At 57.6% G+C, this 22,422-nt stretch overlaps 3 protein-coding genes and 1 long non-coding RNA gene across 24 annotated transcripts in view; 3 read left to right on the forward strand and 1 right to left on the reverse strand.

The window, feature by feature from the left end:
• The first annotated feature begins 247 nt into the window (after window positions 1-247).
• Window positions 248-15,242, forward strand: TEX22 (testis expressed 22). Of its 4 annotated transcripts, none has more exons than XM_054240421.2 (4): window positions 248-877; window positions 947-1,128; window positions 12,794-12,932; window positions 13,089-15,242. In XM_054240421.2, exons 2-4 carry the CDS (start codon window positions 979-981, stop codon window positions 13,256-13,258), a joined length of 459 nt encoding a protein of 152 aa, XP_054096396.1. In that variant the 5' UTR covers window positions 248-877; window positions 947-978; the 3' UTR covers window positions 13,259-15,242. The 4 variants fall into 4 exon arrangements, with proteins under 4 accessions (XP_054096396.1, XP_078192043.1, XP_017832878.2 ...); XM_078335917.1 differs by having other exon boundaries at window positions 12,794-12,922; XM_017977389.4 differs by having other exon boundaries at window positions 248-490.
• LOC144577490 (uncharacterized) lies at window positions 2,352-3,196 on the forward strand. Its single transcript, XR_013521637.1, has 2 exons — window positions 2,352-2,692; window positions 3,020-3,196. It is a non-coding gene; the product is annotated as an uncharacterized LOC144577490 (long non-coding RNA).
• On the reverse strand, window positions 3,631-21,231 carry LOC128928889 (uncharacterized). Of its 10 annotated transcripts, none has more exons than XR_008474640.2 (4): window positions 20,761-21,231; window positions 20,151-20,285; window positions 5,760-6,423; window positions 3,631-4,345 (listed from the first exon to the last, which is right to left on the reverse strand). XR_008474640.2 is itself a non-coding variant. In XM_054240419.2 (4 exons), exons 1-3 carry the CDS (start codon window positions 21,143-21,145, stop codon window positions 6,413-6,415), a joined length of 531 nt encoding a protein of 176 aa, XP_054096394.1. In that variant the 5' UTR covers window positions 21,146-21,231; the 3' UTR covers window positions 4,216-4,345; window positions 6,373-6,412. The 10 variants fall into 10 exon arrangements, 6 of the variants coding, with proteins under 6 accessions (XP_054096391.1, XP_054096394.1, XP_078192042.1 ...); XM_054240419.2 differs by having other exon boundaries at window positions 4,216-4,345; window positions 6,373-6,423; XM_078335916.1 differs by lacking the exon at window positions 3,631-4,345 and having other exon boundaries at window positions 6,187-6,277; window positions 6,373-6,423.
• MTA1 (metastasis associated 1) overlaps window positions 21,027-22,422 on the forward strand; it is a 57,747-nt gene continuing 56,351 nt past the window's right edge. For all 9 annotated transcript variants that reach the window (XR_013521627.1, XM_035261725.3, XM_035261726.3 and 6 more), the window contains exon 1: window positions 21,027-21,241. Coding sequence is in view for 6 of the 9 variants with exons in the window: in XM_035261725.3 (XP_035117616.1) it covers window positions 21,214-21,241 (28 nt within the window). In the remaining 3 variants the exon portion in view is untranslated. The remainder of the gene's footprint in view (window positions 21,242-22,422) is intronic.

A 22,422-nucleotide genomic window follows, 5' to 3' on the forward strand; every position in this document is an offset into this window, starting at 1 on the left:
GGAGGGGGCCCGGGGCGAAGCGGCATCGCGCCGCGGGAAGGGTGCAGGGCCGAAGGGGGCTCGGGCGGAAGAATTCAAGGCTCAGGTCACAGAAGGGCCCGCGAGGCGGCAGCGGCGATGAACCCGGGTCTGCGCCGGTGACCACGAGGCCGCGCCCGCCCATATACCCCGAAACGGAGCCCAGGACGCAGGCGCGGCGCAGGCCGGAAGCGGAACCGGAACCAATGGGGGCGGGGCCTGCATCAGCGGAAGTTCCGGAGCGAGGCGCCGGCCCCTCGGGCTGCGGTGGACGCCACCCGTCACCCTGTGGCCCCTCCATCCGCGGCGGCTCCGCCCCTCCCTCGGTCTCCGGTCGTCCGCGTTCCCCCCACCGCTGACCGCCTTCCTGTGCGCCCCGCCCCGCGGCGAACCCCAGGGTGCCCTGGGCTTCCAACGTGTGTCCTGAGCCCTTGTCCCCCGGCCGCGCACACGCCCCGGAGAGGGCGGGCACGTAAGGGCTCGGGCTGGGCCCGCCGGGGTGAGGCGTGGAGGTCTCAGGGTCGGGGGCCGTGTGGCGGCAAGAGCTCTGGGGCTTTCCTTCGCCCCGGGCGTCGCAAGGCCGGGCTTGGGAGCGTGTCCGCGGTGCTGGCTGGGGGCGGGTGCCCCTGACACCGGGTCTGGCGGAGGCGTGGAGGCTGCTGAAGGCTGACAGGCTCCCGGGGTAGGGAGGGCAGGGGCAGAGAGGACAGTTCGGGAGGCGGAAGCTGGGGGTCCGCTCCACCCAGAGGGGTCGAGCGTCGGGCTCATTGGTGAGCCCCACCCGGTGATGCTGACCACTGTCTGGAAGGCGACCCTAGCAGACCCTTGACACTGCCACCATCTGACCCCACGGACTCAGGTACTGGTGGGCACACGGGTGGCCTTGGGGGCCCCGCCCCACCTCATCCTGCTCCTTCCCCCATCTCAGAGCTGTGGACAAGCAGTCTGCCAGTGCTAGAGATGGACAGCAGGAAGCTGGCCCCGCAGGGGAAGAAGCTGGAGTTCCACCTCTCCCAAGAGCACAGGTGGCCCCCGCTGGGCCCTGCAGCAGCCTCGGGACAGCCCAGTACCCAGAGCAGCGCTCAGCAGGGACTGCAGACTCAGGACTGGGTAAGCAGAAGGAACCCTGGCTGAGGCCATCCTCCTGGCCCCATCCCGCTTGAGGCCTCTCTCTGGAAACTCCAGGCTGGCCGTGATGGGCAGCCTCAGGGGAGGGCTGAGTGGGGCCTGACAAGAAACAGATGCTGGGTTTGGGGGACTGTCTTCCCATGGCCCTGTACGAGCACCAAGGTGGACCTGCACCCCTCTTGCCTCCAGAACCGTGGGTCACAGGCCTCTGCTGGGCTCTGTAGAGAGGTCTCCTAAATCCAGGAGGGAAGCAAGACAACACACTTGCTTCCACCCTCCCCAGTACCTCTTACGTGAGGCTGAAGGTGGCAGGAAGTGGTAGGGAAAGCAGGGTCTCCAGCAGTGGTGGTGTCCCCCAACCAGCTGGGTCAGCTGTCAGAAGGATGTGTCACTGAAAGTTGACCGAAACAAAATGTTGAGGGTGGCTCTGCTTGTGGCAGCCCCAAACCAGAAACATCTCCTGGTCTCTCCACTGCTGGACAGCAAGCTGCAGGCTTGTGCCTGGCTTAGTAGTGAGAGTGGTGGGAGGCAGCTGCTGAGCCCCAGGACATTCTCTGCGGGCAGAGGAAGCCAGACCCCCCACTTTTGTGGTTCCACTTTTGGAAGGTTGAAAGCCAGGCTCAGAGATGGATCTAGGCTACACGAGATGGCTGCAGGGGCTCCTGAGCCCTGGCAGTGCTTTGATGGCTGGTGCTGTTCATGCGGCCAGGTCAGTGTGGGGAGCTCACTGAGCTGTGCACACAGGCGTGTTTGCGTGTATGTCCCATGGCTGCTCACTGAACCCCCTTTGTACCTTCCCAGTCATGCCCTTCAGGCCCAGATGCCTTCAAGTTCCTATGAGGGTGTCAGGTGCTGGGGAGTGGGGTGACCCCACCAGCAGCTGCAGTGGCTTTTGGGAGGTGAGCATCTCCTGATAGTCAGACTGTAAACACACAGAGGTCACCTGTCTAGTGAGGGCTGCTTGGGAGGAGGGGCAGGGTGTGAGGCTTTTCTTCTGCGCAGGGCTGGGGACAGCGCACTGTGCCTGAAAGGGTAGGGATGTGGACGCAGGAGGAGCATGCATTAGACCCAGGTCCTGCAAGGACACAGGGACCTTGTGGCTCCTGGGCAGGGGCAGCCAGGTTGCATCTGTAGTTCCAAGAGATGGACTGGTAACTGTGGATAATGGTTGTTGAGGATGAGGCTAGGAGGCAGGAGAGTGGGCTGAAGGGCTCTGCGGGCAGGCCGGCAGTGGAGGAATGAGGGAATGAGGTTGTTGGCTAAGGGTAGGTAGGGGCATGGGTGCACCTCTGCTGACCTGACAGGCTTTAGTTTAGGGACAGGAAATCTTCCCTAAAAAAATGTGGGTGCCCAGATGACTTTACAGGTGGACGACACTCCCAAACAAGAAATCAGTCGTCCTCACTGGGGAAGCTTCCCTGCCCAGAGCCACTTCTGGTATGGAGCTGGTATCACCCAGTACCAGTGCCAGAAGAGAGCAGAGGGAGAAAAAGAAGGAGAAAACGACGTGCCAGTCTACCTGTGGCCCTAGATTGAAAAGTCCTGAGTAAGTACTGGACCAAATCCAGTAGCACCCAAAAGGCTGAGTTTCACAGCCGTAAGGATGGGTCCTGTGCGCTTCTGTCTGCCAGGAGAGCAGGCATGGGTCTCTGTTCACAGCTCTGTCCCAGTGCTCAGGATGGGGCCTGGCACAGCAGGTGCTCAGTGAACGTATAGGGAATACGTGAAATTGTATGTAAATCAAAGAGGACTGTAACCCAAGGGTAAAAGAATTTTGAAATTTGTAAATAAAGTTCATTAACAATAAGTGGAAAATCATGATTATCTCAGTGGATGTTGAAAAGTAATAATAAATTCCAGCATCTTCCTTAAGAACAGAAGAAGCACAGAAACCTGCAGGTTCTGGGTAAAATGGGAAGAGATGGACAACTCTAGCCTGACGAAGGGAAGCTCTCAAGAGCTTGCAGTGACCACCATGGAAGTATTTCAGATGGAAGCAGACAGCGATGCATGGTACCACTGTGACATTAAACGGTATTCTGGAAAATCACCCAGTGCAGTGTGTCTCATGCCTGTAATTCCAGCACTTTGGGAGGCCAAGGTGGGTGGACCACCTGACGTTGGGAGTTGAAGCCCCTTCTCTACTAAAAATACAAAAGTTAGCTGGGCGTGGTGGCAAGTGCTTGTAATCCCAGCTCCTTGGCAGGCTGAGGCAGGAGAATCGCTTGAACCTGGGAGGCGGAGTTTGTGGTGAGCCAAGATTGTGCCACTGCACTCCAGCCTGGGCGACAGAGGGAGATTCTGTCTCAAAAATTAATTAAAGAAGTATGGAAATCTGGAAAATGGAGGCCCATACAGTAAATCAAGAAAGTGAGATGTATAAATACGTGAACGTTGAAAATCACTGTTGGCAGCCAATATGCTACCTACGTGGAAAGTCCAGTTTAAGAAACACGAGTAAGGATAAGAGAGGGAGTTTGGATATGTGATAGCCATTTACAACTTTTCGGCACAGTAAAAATAACCAGAAAATGGAATAGAAAAAAAGGATACTATTGCATTTAGCAAGAGTAACTGTGAAGTTCTGTGATACTTCTGTGATACCTGATACTGTGAAATTCCTTTACAAAGAACACCATAAAATGTGCTGAGTAACACGTCGGGCTCCTCGTGGGAACGTGTCTCTTACTTGATGCATAGAGTTCATGTGTTTGTTTTGAGACAGGGTCTCGCTGTGTCACCCAGCTGGGGTACAGCCGCGTGACCACGGTGTTACTGGAAAGGGGGTCTCGGTGCAGATGCCAAGGGAGGGTTTCTGGATCTCAGGCAGGAAGCAGTCTGAGGCGAGCCGCAGTGCAGCGAGATCTTTTCTTCAAAGCCACTGCATCGCAGAGCAGAGCATCCTCAGCCAGCAAGCAGCCTTCCTTGCACCGAGGTCTTCCCTATGTGTAGACTAACCTGAGCTGTGCCTGCGTGTGCGTGGGCTGACGGCATGACAGAACGTGTTATTCCACTGATTGAAAGGAGACTGTCTGACATTTGAGTGCGCCAGTACATGAAAGCGTAACTACAGTCACCTTGAAAGCATGTTGTATTGTGGGCAGTGGGACATCTGAGCTTCCTTTCGCAGGAGTTTGTCCTTGGAGGCATTACCAAGCTGCTTCCTTAGCTGTAAACGTCTTAGGACAGTGGTTATGACCTGCAAGGAATGTGCTCTGTTAGTCTCAAGGTGGAGCTGAGCAAAAGTGACGTTACGCTGGCTCTCCTAGCCTGCTGCTTCTCTAACAACCGCTCCCTACAGCGTGGACCTCCTGGACTCAAACTATCCTCCCACCTCAGCCTCCCAGGTAGCTGGGGCCACAGTCGCGCACCACCATGTGTAGCTAATTTTTAAAATTTCTTGTAGAGACAGGGACTCACTGCGTTGCCTGGTTTGGTCTTGAACTGGGCTCATGTGATCCTTCAGCTTCAGTGTCCCAAAGTGTTAGGATTATAGGCATGAGCCATTGCGCCCAGTCAGATTTAACGTTTTAAATGTGCCAAGCTTCCCCAAAACAACTCAGCGCAACCCCTATTTAAAACTAAAACAAATACAGACTTTTCGACCGGGCACGGTGGCTCACGCCTGTGATCCCAGCACTTTGGGAAGCTGAGGCAGCGGATCATATTAGGTTGGGAGTTCAAGACCAGCCTCACCAACATGGAGAAACCCCCGTCCCTACTAAAAGTACAAAACCACCCAGGCATGGTGGTGCATGCCTATAATCCCAGCTACTCAGGAGGCTGAGGCAGGAGAATCGCTTGAATCCGGAGGTGGAGGTTGCGGTGAGCTAAGATCGCACCATTGCACTCCAGCCTGGGCAACGAGCAAAACTCTTGTCTCAAAAAATGAAAAAACAGACTTTTCATGAATCTTGAAAATTTAATTGTAAATGTACATAGTGATTCTGGAAATGTATTACTAGTTTACTTTTTAAAAATATTAGAGGGTCTCACTATGTTACCTAGGCTGGTCTCTAACTCCTGGCCTCCCAAGGAGCTGGGATCATAGGCGTGAGCCACCATACTGAGCCTGTGACAATGTATTAGTTACCCATTGCTGCAAGACAAATTTCCCCAGAGCTTATCAACTTAAAACAGTAATTATTATTATTATTACTATTTTTTTTTGAGACGGAGTTTCGCTCTCATTACCCAGGCTGGAGTGCAATGGCGCGATCTCGGCTCACCACAACCTCCGCCTCCTGGGTTCAGGCAATTCTGCCTCAGCCTCCAGAGTAGCTGGGAATACAGGCACGCGCCACCATGCCCAGCTAATTTTTGTATTTTTAGTAGAGACGGGTTTCACCATGTTGACCAGGATGGTCTCGATCTGTTGACCTCGTGATCCACCCGCCTGGGCCTCCCAAAGTGCTGGGATTACAGGCGTGAGCCACCGCGCCCGGCCTGAACAGTAATTATTTTTATCTCAGTTTCTGTAGGTCAGAAATTTGCTTAGCTGGTGGCTTTGGTTTGAGATCTCCTAGTAGCTTATAGTTGAGATGGCAGTCAGAACTTCAGTCATCCCAAGGCTTGAGGAAGGCTGGAGGCTGCTTCTATGGCAGCTCACTCACATGACTGGTGAGTCCAGGATAGGGCTGGTAGGCCACCTCAGCTCCTCAGCACACAGATCTTCCCAGAGGACCTCTTCAGTATCCTCACAGTGTGGTGGATGGCTTCCCCTAGAGTGAGTGCTTGGAGAGAGTGAGCTGAAAGCTGCAGTGACACCTTGGCAGTCACACTCCCTTATTTCTGCAGTATCTTTTTGTGATGCGCTGGTCTTCCTATTTAATGTGGGAGGGGATGACACAAGGGCATGAGTACCAGGAGCTGATAATCACTGGATGCCATCCTGGAGGATAGCTGTCACAGGCAGTCACTTAGTTTACAGGGCTTTAAAAGATGATGTGCTGAGAGGCATAACAGTGAAATTGCAGAATTGCCAGAGGCAAAAACCTCAGAAGCCATTTGAGCGGGAAGACGGAACCTTCAAAGGAGCCACGGTGAGCCTGACGGGAGCCACATGAACAGCCGTGGGAGCTCATTACAGTGGAGCAGTCGCGTGCCTGTGCTCAGGGGAAGTCCTGTCAACCTTGAATAGTAGGCCCAGCAGAAATGCATTCCATGAAGAGGGCTAAAGGTTTAAAATGATAAGCAAAAAAGAGAATTCTTCCCCAGCACTCTCACCTTGGTTCTGAAGAAATGATCTCAAACAGCAGGAAGGTGATCACAGAAGGTCTGAAATGGATAAAGAATGAGAGGAAGTAGGAAGGGCGGGATTTGAAACTGACAGTCACTGGATGTCACTCATGCACAGCAAAGGATTCAATTGGTAGATGCACCTGCAGTGGCGTAGATGTCAGGATGGTGCCTGTGAGTGGAACTAAAGTGTTCTAAGTTTCTGTGTTTCGTGTGTTTGGCCACGATTCCTCACACCTGTAATCCCAGGACTTGGGAGGCCAGGATTGCTTCAGCCCAGCCTGGCAACATGGAAACCACCATCTCTACAAAAGATACAAAAAGTAGTCCCAGCTACTTGGGAGGCTGAGACAGGAAGATCACCTGAGCCTGTGAGGCAGAAGCTACAGTGAGCTAAGACTGCGCCACTGCACTCCTGCCTGGGCGACGAGAGCCAGACCTTGACTCAAAAGTGATGGAGTTGCTTGGTCAACTTTAGATTTGGATGAGTCTGCACGCCCTCTGCATGCCCTCACTGGCTACAGCAGCAGCACAGAAAGCAATCCAGTGGCAGAGTCACCACTATGTCGCTTAATTCAGTCAGTGAAAATGGACTAAGTGTTCCAGTTAAAAGACAGACATGGGCTGGGTGCAGTGGCTCACGCCTGTAATCCCAGCACTTTGGGAGGCTGAAGTGGGGGGGTCACCTGAGGTGGGGAGTTCGAGACCAGCTTGACCAATATGGAGAAACCCGTCTCTATTAAAAATACAAAATTGCACTGGGTACAGTCACTCACACCTATAATTCCAGCACTTTGGGAGGCCAAAGTGGGTGGATCATGAGGTCAGGAGTTCAAGAGCAGCCTGGCCAACATGGTGAAATCCCGTCTCTACAAAAAATATAAAAATTAGCTGGGCATGGTGGTGCATGTGTAATCCCAGCTACTCGGGAGGCTGAGGCAGGAGAATCACTTGAACCTGGGAGGCAGAGGTTGTGGTGAGCCAAGATTGAGCCACTGCACTCCAGCCTGGGCGATGCGAGTGAAACTCTGTCTCAAAAAAAAAAAAAGCCAGGTACGGTGGCTCATGCCTGTAATCCCAGCACTTTGGGAGGCCGAGGCAGGTGGATCACAAGGTCAAGAGATCGAGACCATCCTGGTCAACGTGGTGAAACCCTGTCTCTACTAAAAATATAAATATTAGCTGGGCATGGTGGTGCGTGTCTAATCCCAGCTACTCGGAAGGCTGAGGCAGCAGAATCACTTGAACCCAGGAGGCAGAGGTTGTAGTGAGCCAAGATTGCACCACTGCACTCCACCCAGGGTGACAGAGCAAGACTCTTGTCTCAATAAAAAAAAATTAGCTGAGCATGGCTACTTGGGAGGCTGAGGCAGGAGAATCGCTTGAACCTGGGAGGCTGAGGCAGGAGAATCGCTTGAACCTAGGAGGCAGAGGTTGTGGTGAGCCAAGATTGAACCACTGCACTCCAGCCTGGGCAACACGAGTGAGACTCTGTCTCAAAAAAAAAAAGAGAGACAGACAGGGTCAGAATGGGTTTAAAACAAGCAACTGCACAGTCAGCCTGTGAGTGTGTTCGGGGAAGCACAGGAAGATTCCAGCCCTGGGGTGAAGACGTCACCGAACAGCCGGGCATCAGTTCACATCGCGCTTTTCAGTCACACTTACCTTGGGCTGGGGAGTGAGTGGGTGGACGCCTGTTGCCTGCAGCAGCGAGTGAGTCTCACAGACCTACTCCTGCGTGCAAGAGGCAAGTGACAAAACTATTCCTGCCACGTGGCTTTGTGCAGAGTTCAAAAGCATGCAGAAGTATACAAGATCATTGCTAATATTCCTTAAAGTATAATTTGGGGGAAAAAAGATGTTTTAAAATGTTTTCTTGGAAAAGGAACCTGGCAACGAGTTTGGAAGTAAGAGAAAGGCCCGGCTTGCCGCTCCAGCGACGAGAGCTGTGTGACCCTGCGGCGGAAGGTGGCGAAGACGCCACTGCCCGGGACGAGTGCCCCGGAAGCCGACCTGTGCATGAATGTGGGGATTTAACATGTGCTGAGCATGGCATTTCAGAGCAGTGAGAAGCAGACCTTTCAACAAGTGGCATTGGGTGACAGGCTGCATAGTTAGAAGATGAGAGTGCCCCCCCCACCCCCCCCCGCTCAAAGGCCGCGCACACACACAGCACACAAAACACTCAACCCAAACCACGTAAGCCCTGGGAGAGTGTACGGGAGGACGTTTAGGGTCTGGAAGTGGTAAATGCCTTTCGTAAGCTGGACAGACAGTCCTTAAGGCACAGCCTGACAAATCTGACTGCAGAGTTTTTACCCATTTCTGTGCAGTCAAAGACACGAAAATGGTAAATGACAGTCTGGAAGAAAATACTTGTAACATTTATGACCTTCAAATGTTTACCAACCAGGATCTATGAAGACGTGCTTCAAAGCAATGAGGAAACTATTTTAAAAACTGATTAGAAAAGTGGGCCAGGCACGGTGGTTCACCGCGGTAATCCCAGCACTTCAGGAGGGCAAGACAGGAAGACACTTGAGCCCAGGAGTTCAAGACCAGTCTGGGCAACACAGTGAGACCCCACCTCTGCAAGAAATGAAAGAATTAGCCAGGGCTGGGCGTGCTGGCTCACGCCTGTAATCCCAGCACCTTGGGAGGCCGAGGCGGGTGAATCACGAGGTCAGGAGTTCAAGACAAGCTTGCCCAAGACGGTGAAATCCCCCTCTACTAAAAATACAAAAATTATCTGGGCATGGTGGTGTGTGCCTGTAGTCCCAGCTACTCAGGAGGCTGAGGCAGGAGAATTGCCTGAACCCAGGAGGTGGAGGCTGTGGTGAGCCGAGATTGCACCATTGCACTCCAGCCTGGGCAACAGAGCAAGACTCAGTCTCAAAAAAAAATAAGCCAGGCTGGGGTGCCTCTAGTAGTCCCAGCTGTTGGGAAGGCAGAACGAGACCCCGTATCTTAAAAAAAAGAATGCAGTTCCAAAAAATGGGGTGCGGGGAACAAAATGAAGTGAAACAGCAAGTGACAAAGCAAAAATCACAAAGGTAGATGCGCGTGGAGCAGGTGAGGGTGTGAGGAAACAGCAAGTCTGTTACTGGTTTTTCAGAGGGCCCCTCTGATCATTATTCATTATTATTATTTTTTTTGAGATGGAGTTTCGCTCTTGTTACCCAGGCTGGAGTGCAATGGCGCGATCTCGGCTCACCGCAACCTCCGTCCCCTGGGTTCAGGCAATTCTCCTGCCTCAGCCTCCTGAGTAGCTGGGATTACAGGCACGCCCCACCATGCCCAGCTAATTTTTTATATTTTAGTAGAAATGGGGTTTCACCATGTTGCCCAGGCTGGTCTCTTAACTCCTGAGCTCAGGCTATTCACCCACCTTGGCCTCCCGAAGTGCTGGGATTACAGGTGTGAGCCACTGCACCCAGCCAATTTAAAAAATTTTTTAGACATGGGATCTCACTTTGTTGCCTCGGCTAGAGGGCAGCGGCACCATCACGGCTCACTGCAGTCTTGAACTCCTAGCCACAAGTGATCCTGCCACCTCAGCCTCCTGAGTAGCTGGGACTACAGGTGCACGCCCCCATGCCCAGCTAATTATTTTTTGTAGAGGTGAGGTATCCCTATGTTGCCCAGGCTGGTCTTGAACTCCTCCGCTGGGGTCAAGCCATGCTTCTGCCTAAGCTTCCCAAAGGGTTGGGATCACAGACAAGAGCCACTGCACTCTGCCGTCGTTTCTAAATCAGCTGGCATTTCAGCCTTGATTTTCTTCACTCCGGAGGTAATGGGAAGGGTCTTTTGGAATGTGGATGTCAGTAGGAGCGTTTTGTTACCCTTCTGTTGTTAGCTTCTCACCGTCACTTGGTGCCTGCAGAGCCCTGTATTGTGGGCATCTGTGCACTGGGGTCTGTTTCGTCTGTGGCCTGAAGTGTGGCCAGTTCACGTACCTGTGGGGTGTGTTTGGTAAGAGCATGGATCATCTGTGGGTTCGGGAGTTCTGTGCATGTTCTCCTGTGTCTGCTGGGTCACTCATTACTTAAATCTTTACTTTCTAAATTTTAAATTACTTTTGTTAAAACATACACATACATATTGAGAACAGGAGTCCCCAAAGCCACTCTCAGCCCTTGCAGCCGCCCCCACTGCACACGGAGGTGAGAAGTGTGCTTTTGCCTCTGGCTGCCTCCTTTCATTCCTCCGTTCCACGGTCCACACGAGGCGACGGTGGCGGCCCCTCCCCATCCCCCGTCCTTCTGCCAGCATCCCTTCAACTCAGCAGAAACCCGATTCCACTGTCAGCTTTACGGTGACCATGTGGCATATCATGACCATGGCGTGGCCGTGTTTCCTTTGTACTGCTCTTGGTTTTTTCTGGGGGAAACCATTGTTTACCCTCCTCCTCCTCTTCTCCATTTTCTATGAACTGATGATTCTTTCCCAAACTTTCCAACAAATCTGGGACTCTCCTCTCACAGACCCTACACGTCAGGTCTGGAGCTGCATCTTTTCCTGGGTAGTGGCCTTTCTGGAGCCCTGGGCTGCCAGCAGCCAGCCCAGCTGTCAGGGTCCCTTAGCAGCCCCCCGCTCCCTCCCCCGACACCCCCAACACCCCACCTGCCTCCTGTCCACGGGAGCCCTGGTTTCCTGCCCCTCCTGTGCGCCTTGGTTACCCCTTTGTTTTGCTAGAATGCATCTAGCAGCTTCCTCCAAAAAGGTTCAGAGGATGTGAAAGTTTTTGAGACTCTAAAGATGAGAAAATCTTTATTCTGCCTGCAAGCTTGAATGATGCCTTGGTTGGGTAGAGATCTAGGTGGGAAATCATTTTCCGTCAGGATTTTAAGGCGTTGTCCATTGCCCTATAGCTTGCAGTGCTGCTGTGTGATGCCCTGGACTATTCAGAATGTTTTTTTGAGACAGTCTTTCTTGCACTGTCACCCAGGTTGGAGTGCAGTGGTGCAGTCCTAGCTCACTGTGGCCTCCAGCTCCTGGGGTGTTCGAGGGAATCCAGTGATCCTCCCCGCTCAGCCTCCCAAAGCGCTTGGATTACAGCTACTGGGCCCAGACAGAATTTTCTTACATTTTATCCTTCTTTCTCCCTTCCTTCCTTTCTCTTTCTCACTTCCTTTCTCTTCCTTCCTCTTTCTCCCTCCCTTCCTTTCTCTTTCTTCCTTCCTTCCTTTCTCTTTCTCACTTCCTTTCTTCTTTTTCAGTCTTTATCACCCAGGCTGGAGTGCAGTGGGAAAATCACAGTTCACTGCAGCCTCAACCTCCTGGGTTCAAGCAGTCTCTGCCTCAGCTTCCCCAGGAGCTAAGACTGCAGGCATGTGCCACTGAACATGGCTAGTCTTATACTTTTCCTGTAGAGACAGGGTCTTGCAGGCTGGTTTAGAACTCCTGGCCTCAAGTGGTCCTCCCGCCGTGGCCTCCCAAAGTGCTGGGATTACAGGCGTGAGCCGCCCGCTCAGCCCAGCCTCACTTTTTCAGGCTTAACGTTCCATTTATGCATCTGGCACCTTTGCTTTATCCATCCATGTGGAAACCTGGGGTCCCTCTGCACGTTTGCTCTTGTGAATGATGAGAGCCGCTGTGAGCATTCCCGACCCGGGTTTGTGTATCTGTTCGCCTTTGTGCCTCCAGCTCTTTTGGGCATACGCCCCGAAGTGGCAGTTCTGTGTGTAATTCTGTGGGAGTGAGCGCTTCACCTTGAGTTTGCATTAATGACTCCCTTCTCTCCATCTCCCCCTTCCCAGGGTGAGGGAGGTGGGGGATGGTGGACTTTTGGCTGGGCAGAATGTGGAGGAACCTTCTCATGCAGCCCACGTGGGAAGTTCCTCCCTGGGGGATAGGGTCATCCTGGGAGACCCCACCTGTTTCTGGTCTTCTCCTGTGGCCCTCCCATGGCTCCTCCAGCTGGCCCCCTCCCAGTCTCCTGGGCTCTGCCAGGGGCCCTCCTACACTGGTGCTGGTCTTTCGTCTGTGTGGACTCACGATCTTTATTCTCCCTAACTCTATGATCATTTCAGAGGGGTCTGAGCAGGCTGGAACTGGCCAAGTCCTGCCTTTCCTGAGGCACAGGATTGCGGGAGCTCCAGGGGTCCCCCTGCCGGCCAAGCCGGGCGCCAGCTGTGAAGACTTCCCAGTCCAGGGGCAGCCCCGCTGTACCTGAACTGGGGCAGGTACTGGGTGGAGGGGGTCGTGGCACAGATCACTGGGCAAAGCCACAGAGGGCCACACAGCCAGAGGCCCTGCGCCAGGAGCTGGCGCTGGAGCAGCGGGAGGCTGAGCAGATGGCGCTTTATAGAAAGGCCCCTGGCCACTGAGGGTGTGGGGGTGCTGGTTAGGGGCAGCAAAGGGGAACTGATGCCGAGGCCCGCGCTGACCCGCTGCCCTGTCCCTGCAGGTGAGTGAGCCGCCGGAGCGCAGGTGCCCGGGCCGCCACTGGAGTGTCAGCATTGATGAGCGCCGGCGGCTGGCCATGCTGGGCGGCTGGGAGAGGCCGGGCACCGCTGGGGGCCCGCACCACTGCAGGGTGTGCAGGGGTGGGTCCTCCCTGCCTGTCCCTGCCCCACCTCGCCCATCCCTCCACCTCCCCTGCCTCGGCTCAGTTCCACTGGGCCCTTTGCCCTGGCGTCCCCGGGCCCCACCCTTGTCCCCTTCCTACCCAGCAAAGTTCCCTGACCCACCCTTGCCTGCAGGACATCGGACAGATCGTGGCCCAGCTGGTATCGGAAGACGTGGACAAGGACGTGCTCTTTCCCCACCCAACGAGGTCCAGCCATCCACCAATGCCTTCCTGGCCCGGAGTGCCCCTTTCTGGCATAACATGACTTTCAAGGCCCAGGCCTCGAGGTCACCCCACTCCTAAGAGCCTGACTCAGACCAATGTCTGTCTGCTAGTGCCTTTCCTTGGGGGTCCTGGGTGGGGGTGGCCTCTGCACCTTCTTTATGCCCCACCAGGGGGTCGAGATCCACCTACAATGGTAAAAGAGGCCTGGCAGGACCTGGCTCCAGACAGCCTGCAGCTCCTGAGGCCTTGGGGACCGGGCCAGGGGCCATGGGAGGCCACCTAGGGGAGGGTTGCACTGCCCCAGCTCGGTCTAGGGGGGCCCTGGCAAGGCCTGGGGTGCAGGAGCTTGCCCTCTGGGCTGCTGGGAGGAGGCCTTGGGGCACCTGGGCCTGCCTGGGGTGCACTGGTGTCCCAGGAGACCCCACTGGCAGGCACTGCCTAGAGACTCAGCTCCTTTGCTGGCCTGATCTGGGAACTGGGCACCTGCCTGCATCAGGCTGTGAGATGGGCCAGGCAGGGTTCTCCAGGGGCAGGGTCTCATAGTGGTCCTGCCTCTGAAGACCCAGCAAGGCACACGGGCCCCCAGGGGTGCTGTGGTGGGAAGCAGCAAGCCTGGGAATCCAACGTGGTGCCCGGCACACAGGGAGGCTTCATGGAGGCGGAGATGCCCCCTGGCCTCTGGATGATGGTGAGGGTGGTGGACAAGGGCCAAGAGGGCACCCTGCATAGGAGGGCTGGGCAACTTGTGAGGAGCCGGCTGGAGCAGGGGCCTGTGGGTTTGTGGCCCCCAGGGTGACTCCCACATTTATAGGCCGTAGGGTCCTCAGGAGGATCCTGAGCTGGGGTGGTGTGTCGCAGCTGCATTTTGGGGACACTGAGTTACAGGGGGACTGGTTTGGGAGGCAGGGCAGGAGGGCTGTGAGCATGGGTTCCCAGCCTGGGGTAGGTGGGGGTGGGGAAAGGGCACTGGACTCCGAGTGTTAGGGGCCTACCTGGGCTTCTGTGGAGGTGGCTGGGTGGAGGAGGCTTCGGGGCCAGTGGAGGTGATCACTCCTGAGCCCCAGGTGAGGGCAGGAGCCAGGCCCGTGTGGCAGCCTGGACACCACATACTGGCTGTGCTGCCCACCTGGACCCCACCCCTCCCCTTCCTGCTGCTGAGAAGCCACCTGACTGCTCTGCCAGCCCCTGCTTCCCTGACACTGGATCCCTGGCCTGACTTGAATCCTCTGCACCTGCCTGTCTCTCCTTACTGTAAGACTCAGTGAAGTTCCCTCCTCCTTCAGGAAGCCTTCCAAGATGACACAGCCAGGTGCCCCCTTCTCTCCTGAGTCCTCTGAATGTCATTTGGTGCACCCTAGGGATCCTCTGCATTTCTCAGGAGCCCTAGGGTATATGGATGGAGGGCAGACTCACTGGGGGTGACAGCAGGTGTCCTTAAGGATGTGGGGGAGTTTTAGGCAGGATATTGGGGCCATCAAGACCCCCTCTCAGGCCCCTGATGATGAAGTGGGGAATGGGGTCCCATGGACCCAGCTCTGTGGCAGGCAGGAAGATGTGGGTGAGCCCTGCACCCCGAGGCGTAAGCAGGGCAGAGTGGAGCTGACAGGTAAGCAGGTGCCATGGGGGTGACGAGCTGGGCCATCATCCTTTTGCTGAGTGGTTTTAAAGGATCCTGGTTGTTATGGCTGTGATGTGGGGGTTGGCTGGGCTCATCCCACCAGCTCTCCTGCTCTTGTTTGGGTGTCTCCTGAGGCCACTGGGGATGCTGGGATGGTTGACCTTTCTGCTCCATGAGATCTCCCTGCAGAGCACCTTCTCCCTGGCAGCAGCAGAGGCAAAGCCCTGGCCTCCTTCAGGCTGAGACCCAGAGCCAGCCTCCTGGTGGGTAAGGTGGCGACAGGGCCAGCCGGTGGCAGGGGTCCTGGCACTGAGAGGCACAGGCCTCTCCAGCAGAGGTGGTGCGGGGACGGGGCAGTGCCTGGAGACTGCCTGGCTTGTCACAGCTGGGATCTGTGTACTATTTTTCTGTAGCTGCCATAAAAATTGCCCTATATTCAGGAAATTTGTTTTTGTTTCTTTTGTGTGTGTGTGTGTGGGGGGGTGTCTTGCTATATTGCCCAGGCTGGTCTTGAACTCAAGTAATACCCCCACCTTGGGCTTCTGGGTACCCGGGACTGCAAGTGCATCCCAGCACACCTGGCTTTTTTTTGAGATGGAGTCTCACACTGTCGCCCAGGCTGGAGTGCAGTGGCACAATATCGGCTCACTGCAATTTCTGCCTCCTGGGTTCAGGCCATTCTCCTGCCTCAGCCTCCCAAGTAGCTGGGATTACAGGTGTATGCCACCATGCCCGGCTAATTTTTTTATTTGAAGTAGAGACAGGGTTTCACCATGTTGGCCAGGATGGTCTCGACTTCCTGACCCCGCCTCGGCCTCCCAAAGTGCTGGGATTATAGGTGTGAGCCACCGCGCCCGGCTTTTTTTTTTTTTAAACACAGTTTTGGTATGTTGCCCAGGTTGGTCTTGAACTCCCGGACTCAAGCAATCCTCTTGCCTCGGCCTCCTGAGTAGCTGGGGCTACAGGAGTGTTCCACTGGTGCCCGGCTTTGAGTGTTTTAAAACAACACAAATCCATTCGCTAAGTTTTGTAGAAGTTCAAAATGGGTATCTCTGGGCTCAGTGAGGGGTTGGCGGAGTTCTGCTGCTTCTGGAGGCGCCAGGGGAGACTCTGTTTCCTTGATTTTTCCATCCTCAAGAAGCCACCCACGTTCCTTGGCGGGTAGTTGTGGCCTCCTGAACCTCCGGGCCTCTGTCTGCCCGCCTGTCCTCTGCCTCCCTCCTGCATCGTGAAGCACCCTTGTGGTGACGCTGGGCCCCCAGGATCGCCTCCCTGCCCTCGGCCGCGCCGTTGGCGCCCTTCCTCGCTCTCTGCCTGTTAACCCGGCCTGCTCGGAGGCCTCTGCGGGAGGGCGTTCTGCCTTCCCCCGCGGCTGCCGGCACCTGGTGGGTGGAGGCCCGGGCGCTGTGCCGCTCAGGACCCCGCAGTGCGCGGGCAGCCCCAAGGGCCCGGCAGGAAGCCCTGGGGCAGAGGAGGGCGTGCGGGGCGGGATCGCACGGAAGCCCACCTGGCTAGGGGAGGGGCGCTCGTCCCGGGAGGGTGGAGGGAGGGGCTCCGAGGCGCGCGGAATCAAGGGGGGGCGGGAAGGATCCTGGGAGGGGAGTGGGGCCCCCGAATTCCCGCAGCAGCAGTGTGGTGCTTAGGCCGTCGCCCCCCCCCCCGCCACTGCGCCTCCCCACCCGCAGGCCTCGCAGCGCCACGCCGGGCAGCGTTTAGGGGCTCCTGGGGACGCGGTCTCCGGCTCGCAGGCCCGCCCAGGGGTGGCCGCGTGGTCCCCCGGGCTTCCCACGCCCGATTCGAACTGTAACACCGGCTGGCTCGGGACCGGGCCGAGGCCGCTCCGGCACCATCGCAGGAGCCGCACGGGTCCGGGCGCGGAACGGGGCGCGGGGTGCCTGGGAGATGTAGTTCGCGGCCTTCCTCCGCGCACCAGACAATGCCCGGCGCTGCCCGGCTGCAGAAGCACCGCTCGCTCTTCATACAGCATCGAATACAGCTTTCAACACTCGCCACAGCGTCCTCCGCGGAGTAACAGCTGTTCACATTGCCTGAAGGTCACCCTAGATATTTCTCAATGTGTACGACATAAAAGGATGTGTGCAAATGGAGAAATTCGTGTCGAGCTGCTACTTATACCCTTTTAAATAGTTAAAGAAAAAAACTGCTAAAGGCAGATGAACGCTACTTCGACTCAATTTTTTTTTGAGACGGAGTTTCGCTCTTGTTACCCAGGCTGGAGTGCAATGGCGCGATCTCGGCTCACTGCAACCTCCGCCTCCTGGGTTCAGGCAATTCTCCTGCCTCAGCCTCCTGAGTAGCTGGGATTACAGGCACGCACCACCATGCCCAGCTAATTTTTTGTATTTTTAGTAGAGACGGGGTTTCACCATGTTGACCAGGATGGTCTCGATCTTGACCTCGTGATCCACCCGCCTCGGCCTCCCAAAGTGCTGGGACTACAGGCTTGAGCCACCGCGCCTGGCCTCGACTCAATTTTAAAAGTCTCCTACAATGGCTGGGCCCCTGGCTCGGGCCTGTAATCCCAGCACTTTGAGGGGCCAAGGCGGGCAGATCGCTTGAGCTCAGGAGTTCCAGACCAGCCCAGGCAACATGGTGAAAACTCCATCTGTACTGAAGATAGAAAAATTAGCGGGGTGTGGTGGCATGTGCCTGTAGTCCCAGCTACTTGGGAGGCAGAGGTGAGAGGATTGACTGAGCCCAGGAAGCACAGCTGCAGCCACCTGAGATAGCCCCACTGCACTCGAGGCTGGGGGACAGAGTGAGACCCTGTCTCCAAAAAAAAAACAGTCTCTGATGATTATTTTTAGAAATTACAAAAGCACTAAGAGATGGGTGTGTCTGGTTTTCAGCAGCATGGCAGGGTTGGGCTGAGTGGTAAAGAACTGGCGCGGACATTTCCGTGTGCCCCTGGCAGGCCGTTTTGTACCTGAAAGTCAAAGCTCACTGCCAGATTTTGACCCACTCAGTCTGTTTCGATTCACAGCGTTACTGGCTGGATTTAAGATCACTTTGCTGTTGTTGAGACAGGGTCTTGCTCTGCCACCCAGGCTGGAGAACAAAGGTGCTGTCTCGGCTCACTGCGACCTCCGCCTCTCAGGCCCAAGCCATCCTCCCCGCCTCAGCCTCTCAAGTACCTGGGACTACAGGCGGGCACCACCACGCCCAACTAATTTTTATATTTTTTAGTAGAGATGGGTTTTCACCCTGTTGCCCAGGCTGGTCTCGAACTCCTGGCTTCAAGCGGCCTGCCCAAAGTGTTGCGATTTCGGAGCCAGAACCCTGGTTTTCCGCACTTTATTCTTTTCCCCTCCAAGCTCACAAATGCCCTGAAGGCATGGGCGTTGTCTCCTTACCCGCCAGGGCCTAGAGGGGCCTGCAGCTCCAAGGTGTTAACAGTTACTAAATGAGTACAGGGTTGTGTTAATCACTTTGTCTTGCTCTGAAATGACCTCAAGACTTTTCTCTCTTCGTAACTTGATATTCTGCCTTTTGCGGTTTTTAACTTAATCTAGCAAAGGTGCGATTTTGGTGCTCTCGGGTGTCCTTGGCTCTTAAATCTTCCTCCCAGCCTGCAGTTTGGTCGTCTAGTATTTGAGTTCCTGACTGTTGAATTCCTGCTCCCATGAAGACGGAAACAGTCCTGTGGAGTCCTCTTCTGTTTCTCCAGTTGTGTTTTTAATTCATTATTTATTTTTTTGAGACGGTGTCTCACTCTGCCGTCCCCAGGCTGGAGTGCAGTGGTGTGGTCTCGGCTGCAACCTCCAACTCATGTGATTCTGCTGCCTCAGCCTCCTGAGTAGCTGGGACGACAGGTGCCCACCACCACACCCAGATACTTTTTTTGTATTTTTAGTAGAGATGGGGTTTCACCATGTTGGCCAGGCTGGTCTCGAACTCCTGACGTCAGGTGATCCTCCTGCCTTGGCTCCCCAGAGTGCTGGGATTACAGGCGTGAGCCACCTCGTTCAGCCCAATTTCGTTTCCTTCCACACCAGGTTTCTTGCCAGCCGCTCACGCCCTCCCTGCTTGTTTTTCTGTTGTTGAATGACATGGATGTGGTCACCTGCCACCTCCCAGCGTGCTCCCACCTCAGCCTCCGGATATATGCCACTGCTTCGCTCCACACGAAAGCTCTCCTCGGTGTCTATTTGCTCTGCTACGAAGTGGATGCATTCTTTTAATTCTTTGCTTTTATTGTTTGACTCACCCGAGGTCTTCGGACTTTGCCTCTGTGCTGGTCCAAGGACAGTCCACCTTTCTCACCGGTTTGGAGAGCTGGAGGCAGAGTAGGGTCGGCGGGAGGAGCGGGGCTCCGTGCTGTCTTTGAGAGTTTACTGAACGTCACTCTGCATGGTGGGGGGGGTGTCCTCTCCACTGGGGGCCTGGCTTGAGGTTCAGAGGGCCTCCCTGCGACACCAGACCCTGCGCCGTGATCCTCGGAAGGCCAGCCTCGACTGCCCCACCGTCTGCCAGTCTCTCCACCCGCACGGGGAGAAGCAGCAAAGGCTGCTGTTTTCAGGAGGCTCCTCTCCGGGCTGGGGTGGTGTGTCTGTCAGTCAGGATGTGTCCACCGGGTTCTCACTGTGAAGCTCGTCCTGTTTCTGGGGTGGCAGTGGGAGCAGCGTTGGGGGCGCTCCCCATGCCTCCCAGCTGCCTGGCACGTTCTGGTGTTTCTGGCTAACTTGCCGGCCATGCCAGGCGTTGGCAGAAGGAGATCTCAGGCCGCAACTCTGCTTTCCTGCTAAGGAGCCGAGGTAGGCTGGGGCTGTAGGGCCGGGGGAGACCAGCAGCCCCACCTCCTTCCTGGGAAGTCGACGCCTGTCTTTCATCGCCCCCTCCGGCACCTGGCTGCCGGCTCTCCCCTCTTCCCACCCAATCACCAGCAAGCCAGCTCCTGTTCCCTGCAGCCCACAGGACGGGTCCTGGGACCCACAGCCCTCTCTTCCCGGAGACACGACCGCCCTGTAGTTCCCGGGCCTGTGCTAACCCTGGCAGGGCTTTCCTTTCTGGTCCGCTCCGCAGCCATAACGTTGTGGCCCTGCTCTCCTTGGACCCCACCTGACTCTCCTCCCAGCACATGCTGTTCCCTGCCTGCCGGGCTGGGGTCCCCATGCTCTCTCCCCGGCACCCTGACCACGTCCGTCCCACCTGCCTAGATCTTGCACCGCAGCCTCAGGGCTCCCTCCATGTCCTGCAGGGAGGCATGTCCCAGACAGACCGCAGCTCCTTCCAGCCACGCACCCACCTCCAGCATCTGAGCGGGCAGGGCCGTGACCCACGGTGCTGCTCACATCAGCAGCCTGGAGCCATGAGACACCTGCTTTTCCTCACCTCCGAAACTGAGGCTGCACCCATCTCGAAGCCATTCTGAGACCACCTGTTTCTCTCCATCTGGGAAGCCCCCTTCCCGCCTCATGCTCTTCCTGGCTGGGGCGTCTGGGTCACTGGACTCTCCTATCCTCAGACCTGCGCGAAAACACACAGGGAGGCATCCTGACAGGTGGCTGGAAGGAAGGCAGCTGCCCCACTGTGGAGAGAGTGCGGCCCTCCTGGACTCCAGCCCTGCTGGGACTGGCAGGGTCGGCAGGTGCTGGGTTCCAGCCTCAGATGGGGACTTTGGAGGTGGCCTCTGAGCACAGGCACCTCCTCTGTGGCCTTCTCACCAGGTCACAGTTCAAGGAGGCTTTGCAAGCTACGGGGCCTGCCCACAGCAGGGCACTCATGGCCACCTGTCCAGGGTGCCAGGCGGGCTGGGCGGCGAAGGCCAAGGGCACACACTCCCTAGGGTGGGGGGAAAGGTTAGGCCTGGAGGAACTTGTGGAGTGGAGACCCCGAGGCCAGGCCTGGGCCGCTGAGCTTCAGGGCCCTTGGGGGGCTCAGGGAGGAGTGCGGAGGACCCCAGCACCACGAGGAAGCCCTGGAGAGCTACGGCAGGACTCACCTGCGGGGCACCGGGACGGTCCCCAGGGAAGGGGCCCCTGTGGAGGACCCCCCTGGCCCCAGGGCAGTAGGGGAGGATCTAGCTCGGAGTGCGGCTGGAAGGGCCCACCCAGGAAGCGGCGCGCGGGGAGGACTCCGGGCCCCGGGAAGGGGCGCGCGGGCCGCGGGCGGCGCGGGGTCGGTAACGGCCCGCGCGGTGGGCGGTGGCGCCCGAGGCCCCTCCCCGCCGCCCGCGGCCGCTCCTCCTCTTCCTCTCCCGCCCGCGCCGCGGCCCTCCCGTCCCTGCGCGGCCTCGGCGGCCTCGGCGGCGGCGGCGGCGGCGGCGGCAGCAGCGCGGCCCCTTTAAACGCCCGCGGCGCCCCCCGCCCCCGCCATCGCGCCTCCATTTTCCCGGCCGCCCGCGCCGAGCGCCGCGCCCGCCCCGGGCCCCTCCGCCGCCGCCGCCGGCCCGGACATGGCCGCCAACATGTACAGGGTCGGAGGTAAGGCCGCGCCGCCTTTATGCCCGGCCCCGGCCGCCGCCCCCGCCCCTGCGCCCCGCGGCCCCGGCCCTTCCCGAGCAGCCCCCGCCGCGCTCGCCCCAACCCAAAATGGCCCCGCGGGTCGGCCCCATCGGGGGCGGGCGGGGCGCGGCGGCCGGGGTGGGGGGCGGCCCACCTGTTGGGGCGGAGGGGGCGGCCGCGGGGGCGGGGAGGGGCGCGGGCGGCGGGGCCATCGGGGGGCCGGGGCCGGGAGCCCCCAGCGGGAGCACGTGGCCTTGGGAGGCGCCGGCTGCCGGGCTGGGAGCCGGAGTTGTGGGGTGTGGGGTCTCCCCCGGCCCGCAGGCCCGTGCTGGGACCCCGGTGCATCGCCCCGGGGATGGGGAGCCCCGGCGAGGGCCCGCGCTCCTCCCCAGAGCCCTCCTGCAGCCTGGCCGCGGGGCTTCCCCCAGCAGGGCTCCCTCGGGGGTCGTCCGCGGGGAGCGAGCATCCGGAGCACGCCTCCAAGTCCCCCCAAACTTTTCCCTGCCTCCCGCTCACCTCAGCCCAGTCGGGAGGCGCTTTGCAAGGGCTGGGGAGAGGCCGGAGGGCCCCCTGGGCCGGGGCCGGGGCCGGGGACTGCCTCCCTGGGCCCAGCCTCCTGTTGCTCGGGCCCCTTGGGCCTGCAGCTTTGGGCCTTGCCCTACTTCGTGTGCCTGGGACTCCGTGGGGTCTTTCACAGGGAGGTGGGGGGTCGCGCGCATTCCATCACTCCGTCAGCGCCCCCCTCCCCGGGACTCTGAGACCCCTCCCTGCCGGTGACCCTCTCGGCAGGTGCCCATTACTTCCCCCACCTGCAGCCTGCGCTGCTGCAGGGAGCTGGGGTCACTGCCGCGCTGGCCTGGTCCCCACTGCCCTGGCCCCGAGTGCCCAGAACGCTCTGTGTCCCTCGAGCGTGGCTTCTGCTACCTTGGACGTTTGTGTGGTCCCACCGGCCAGCCCTGTGACCTTGGGGACGGTGGAAGCCCCCTACACCCGTCCGTCTGTGACATGGGTGCTCAGTCCGCATCAGCAGCTCGCGGCCCCGGGCCTCTGCAGGGGCGGTGGGCCTGTTCTCCATCCCGCGGCTGCCCCTCCCACAGCCTCACACACCTTTGCCGGGTCCGTGTGTGGACACAGGTGGGCTTGGGCCCACCCCTTGCCCA

The sequence above is a fragment of the Callithrix jacchus genome, chromosome 8 (genome assembly GCF_049354715.1).
Source record: "Callithrix jacchus isolate 240 chromosome 8, calJac240_pri, whole genome shotgun sequence".
Taxonomy (NCBI): domain Eukaryota; kingdom Metazoa; phylum Chordata; class Mammalia; order Primates; family Cebidae; genus Callithrix; species Callithrix jacchus.

Coding starts and splice junctions, on each gene's coding strand:
- TEX22 (XM_054240421.2), top strand. CDS start 979: ATGGACAGCAGGAAGCTGGCCCCGCAGGGGAAGAAGCTGGAGTTCCAC. Junction 1,129..12,793: donor GACTGCAGACTCAGGACTGG/GTAAGCAGAAGG, acceptor CTGTCCCTGCAG/GTGAGTGAGCCGCCGGAGCG. Junction 12,933..13,088: donor CCACTGCAGGGTGTGCAGGG/GTGGGTCCTCCC, acceptor CCTTGCCTGCAG/GACATCGGACAGATCGTGGC.
- LOC128928889 (XM_054240414.2), bottom strand. CDS start 21,145: ATGGAGGCGCGATGGCGGGGGCGGGGGGCGCCGCGGGCGTTTAAAGGG. Junction 20,286..20,760: donor ACCGTCCCGGTGCCCCGCAG/GTGAGTCCTGCC, acceptor GTTTTCGCGCAG/GTCTGAGGATAGGAGAGTCC. Junction 19,561..20,150: donor GTGCAGCCTCAGTTTCGGAG/GTGAGGAAAAGC, acceptor TCGGCTCCTTAG/CAGGAAAGCAGAGTTGCGGC.